Source organism: Hipposideros armiger, unplaced genomic scaffold, assembly GCF_001890085.2.
Source record: "Hipposideros armiger isolate ML-2016 unplaced genomic scaffold, ASM189008v1 scaffold_178, whole genome shotgun sequence".
NCBI classification, from domain to species: domain Eukaryota; kingdom Metazoa; phylum Chordata; class Mammalia; order Chiroptera; family Hipposideridae; genus Hipposideros; species Hipposideros armiger.
The window spans coordinates 233,400-238,277 of NW_017731528.1; the positions used below are offsets into that span (position 1 = coordinate 233,400).

General features: G+C 47.6%; 1 protein-coding gene across 1 annotated transcript in view; it reads right to left on the minus strand.

Annotated features, from left to right (window-relative positions):
* Window positions 1-4,628, minus strand: part of SAP18 (Sin3A associated protein 18) — a 6,995-nt gene extending 2,367 nt beyond the window's left edge. The window contains exons 1-2 of the mRNA XM_019652305.1: window positions 4,461-4,628; window positions 4,206-4,315 (exon numbers count right to left, since the gene is read on the minus strand). Coding sequence (XP_019507850.1) covers window positions 4,206-4,315; window positions 4,461-4,589 — 239 coding nt within the window. The 5' untranslated portion in view covers window positions 4,590-4,628. The remainder of the gene's footprint in view (window positions 1-4,205; window positions 4,316-4,460) is intronic.
* Window positions 4,629-4,878: the final 250 nt, after the last annotated feature.

Consider the following 4,878-nt stretch of genomic DNA (forward strand, 5'->3'; position numbering starts at 1 on the left):
AAAAAAAAAATAAATAAAATAAATAAAACACATTTGAAGCAAGCAGCACCCTTTCCCACCTCCGGGGAGAAGTCCCACTCTTGGAGGACAGCGAAGAGCACGACAGCGTCTGCCACCAGGAGCAGCACCCAGGACGTCACCCCACTCCAGGGTTTGCAGTGTTAGGGTTGCCAAGAAAGACATGGACAACACTTTGAGATGGGACAGCAAGATCAGCTTCAGCTGTGACTGCAGGGGCCCCACTACCCACAGCTCTCACCTGCAGCCCATCAGACGGTCTTGCATGCCCCTCTCGTGGGCAGGGAAGGGATAGAGTGGGGTTGGTCAGGGGACACAGGACGCTTGAGCAGCACAAAGAGCATCAAGCCCAGGACAGGGACATTGCCGGGGAGCTAATTCCAGCACAGGCTGAGAGGGCCCTTACCTCTTTACAAGGAAATGACCCAGGCCCAAGGCTACTGTCGCCCTGCAACAGGCAAGAAGCTGTGCGAGCCTGCCTTTCCCAACATTACTCATGTTCATTATTGAAAGAGGGGAATGCAGTAAATTATATCCCACACCTCTCCACCCAGAAGTAACCAGTGATGTCAAACCACTTTTGGCATCTTTTTATGCATATATACAATGCTACAGAAATGTCGTTATCAAGCATGTTATATATGCTGAGACGATACAAAAATATAACTTATACTTCAAATATATATATCTTTAAGAAAATTACCTTAACTTGAAATTAACAAGAAAAAACTAAAGTCAAATTGAAGGAATTGTAAAATTTCAGGTAATGATGTTACTTTTCCTCTCAACCCTGTCCTTTTGTAGCTTATTTTTACTTTGTTAGAGTTCATATTGTATTCTGCCACAATTAGCCTGGTTCCTTTAACTTTGTCCTCAGTGATCTTCAATGTTGGCCTGAAGCCTGAGGCCCGAGTGACTTTCTTTAACTCAATACTCTGGTGTTTATTGTAATCAATTATTCCTGGTACACAGTATGTACTTATGTGTAACAGAAAGGATTCTCTTCCTTTCTAAAAACATTTTCCATATTGTCATCTTACTCACAATGAACGTGGAGAGTCTGGTTCACACCTCTGAGTTCTGACAGTAAGCCCTCCTCCGTGAACTCCCACCTGCGTGCTGAGGAGTTACCCAGAGCAGCAGCTGGACTGCCAAGTACACTTCTGACCACTAGTCCACAGCCTGAGCACTTGGGTGAAGGCTGCAGGGGCTCCCTGGGGCTGCCGTCTTTGCTGAGTGATTGTGAGGGGCGCTTTTCTATGTATGGTGAAGTTGCAGCTCCCAGTTACTCAAACACTAGTGTAGGTGTTGGGTAACATGCAGACAGTCTCCGACTTACACTATCACAAGAGTAAACAACTAATACTCTACAGCATAATATTAAATGCATTTTCGACTTATATTTCCAACTTACCATGGGTTTATCGGGACATAACCCATAGTAAGTCAAGGAGCGTCTTATTTGGTAGGTGGAATTAAAGTCCCATCAGTTGGACTTTGGAGATCCTCCTAAATAACCCATTAGGCCTGATTCAATCAGTTGAAGGCTCAGCAGGCTGCAGATGCAGTTTTAGCACATGCGGAAAGCTCCAGTCTGCCCTTCCTGGTAGCCTGCCTTACGGATGAGGGATTCAGGTACCCAGGGAGTCCCCACAATTATATAATCCAATTCTTCGCTATAAATCTCTTATAACTGCTGCTGGTTCTGTTTTTCTGATGAACCCTGAAACAGTGGGTATCTTCCAATAACGTGTTTAATGACCACCCAATCATAGGACATGTATCACTCCGGTGGTGTGTGGCTTGTTCCCAACCTCATGCAGTGCCCTGGACTTTGGCAAACTCAGCTGGCTTCTGCTGGGCTCCTCTGGACTCCCACTGCTTTTTTCCCCCCTTGACTTCTTAGGGCTGCCTACATTAGCCCCTCAGTCCCTTCACAAATTGAGAATTCCTATGATTTGTTAACCAACCTCCCTCATTCCTGCTTCTGGGAATGGGGGCAGGGCTCTGCGCTATCCCCACACCAACCTGGAATCCAGTCTTTCAGAATCTGTTTTCTTGGAGGTAAGATTCTTTCTTTCTTTGTTTAGGACAGGAATTTTTGTAATCTTTTCTTGATGGGGAGTAGAGGGTCTGTTGAACAATCTCACCCTGCCATCATCCCCCTAGTCTTACTTAGTATTTATTCCTGTGCCTTCTCACTGGCTTGAGCTCACTGTAGGGAGGGGCAGCACAATCTTTCCTTTATACCCTCAAGGTCTAAGTACAGCGCCTGGCAAACAAAATCTTATTTGTTGGAGAAAATATACTTTAATCTCTGAACAGAGGTTTTCATGAACCCAGTAATAACAGTTCTTTCCTCTAAGTTAAATCAACCTGTATTTATTCTGGGATGATATACTGAAACTGGAATTACACTACTGCATAAACTGAACAAGCCCCTTCAAAAAGACAAATACGGTCCCAATTTTCAAAGAACTGAGTTCTAATATACTGGGCTTACAGTTTAAAATTACACACCTTTTGGGGAATGTAAAATACTGTGTGAAGAACAGTTTGGTGGTTCCTCAAGAAGTTAAACATAGAATGAGCACATGATCCAGCAATCCAACTTCTGGGTATAGAACCAAAAGAACTGAAAGCAGGCTGAAACAGATTTGTACACCCATGTTTACAGCAGCATTATTCACTGGCTGAAATGTACAAACAACCCCACAATACCTATCCATAGATGGACCAACAAAATGTGGTATATCCATACAGTACAATTTTAGCCATAAAATTTAGCCATAAAAGGGAATTAAATTGTTATATGTGACAACATGAATAAACCTTTAAAACATTATGCTAAGTGAAATAAAAGGACAAATATTGTATAAGTCCACTTACATAATATGTGGATACTTATATGAAGCATACATATATGAATATCTAGATACTTATGAGAAGTGTCTAGAGTAGATAAATTCAGAGACAAAGTAGATTAGTGTCCACCTGGGACTGGTATAGAATTTCTGTTGCCGGAGAATGAAAAAGTTGTGTAGATATTTAACGGTAATGGTTGCGCAATGTGCATATACTTAATGCCACCGAATTGTATCCTTAAAAAGTTAAAATGGCAAATGTGATGTAATACACACACACACAAAACACAAATTTTAAAAAATGTACACCTTTTACAGCTACTGTAAAATCATTAAGATGTCAAATGAAGGAATGACACGTACATGCAGCCTGCAGTGTGTAATGTTCCTAGTCTGACTCGGGGTAGGTAAGGTACACACAAGAAACACACATTCAGAGGCAGGTCTTCACTGAACACACATCAAAAGCTTTCCCACTATGCACCAGATCAGAAATCACTTCGTTTATGCTGATTTTTGATGCCATGGCACCTAAGGCTCAACATTACCTGGAAGTACTCCTCAAAAACAAACATCATTGGACGGCATAGCTGCCCCTTCCCCCTGTGACTGTAGTACCATGTATTCGACCAAGAGCCCCTTAAGGTCGGCTGCCGCATTCTAACAGTCTGCGTGCCATTGCTGTACCAAGCAGCCATAACTCGACAACGCAAAAGGTTCACCATTAGGCGCAGAAGCGTACAAGACCGGCTGGGCCAATCCTTTCTTTTTTTTTTTAAGATTTTTTTTTATTGGGGAATTGGGGGATGGGAACAGCGCTGGGGAATTGGAGGAAGGGGAACAGACAAGTTGCTGTCTTTTTGTTCTTCAGTCTGGTTGTGGAGGATGTTGCTTCATTGGCCCAAGTTGGCACCATCATTGAGCTCTTCCCAGGCGAGGCAGATCAGTCCCCGGCTTCTGGACAGCCTATCACGGGCAGCTTGAGGGCCACTCAAGCTGGCTGCTGGCTACACAAGGTAGCCCATGACAACCCACTGCAGCAGGGGCTGCAGCCTAGCCTTTGCAAGCAACTCATGGCAGCCCAGCTCCAGGTTGAGCTGTTCAGCATCTTAGCTGTAGAGGGCAGCATCACTGGCCCTCATGTGGGATCCGAACCAGGGCCCTCTGGCATCCCAACCCAGTTCTTAACCAATGCGCCACTCAGCCGGCCCAGGGCCAATCCTTTCACCTAACAGCCGAAGCTGACTCTGTGGGAACTACGCCCGCAGGCCCAAGTTGGGGCCGCTTCCCCTTCGGCGCCCGCCCGCCCTGTGGCCCGCTCACCAGGTGTAGATCTGCAGCTCGCTGGAAGGGACGTTCCCTCGGGAGAACTCGTCCATGCGGTGGTGGCGGCCGTTGTTGGTGGTGAAGACGCGCAGCAGCAGCGGGCACGTCTGGGGGACAGGGGTAAATGCAAGGGCACATGCTGAAGCAGAGCGGCCAGCCACCCGCAGGCGCCGCGGCCTCCGAGCCACCCCCCTCGCGCAAGCCCCGCTCTCCGCCCCGCCGGCCCACTGCCACCTCATCCGGACGCCTCACCTTCTCCCGATCGATCGGCTTCTCCGGCTCCTTCTTAATTTCCTCCTGGGTGACGCGCGACTCCACCGCCATCTTCCTCCTGTGGCCCGCGAGACGCTCGCTCTGACCTCCGACCCCCGCAGCGAGCATGAGAACCAAGTGTCTCGCGAGGAGAAGCTCGAGATTTTATAGCGGACGGGGTGGGGCGGGGGCGGGGGTGGGGCTTTCCGCTGCGCAGGCGCATTTTGTTGCGCGGTGCACTAGTCCAGGAAGGCCGCGCCTGCGCGTTACGTTGCGGGAAGAGGCGGGTACTGGCGTCCCCGCAGCGAAACCTCTGAGGTACGTAGCCGGACCTTGTTGGCCAAGTTATTTATGCATCCCCTGAAATGTTCACGGGCACATAAGCTCACAAGGGCGTTTCCACACGGAACGGTGAAAA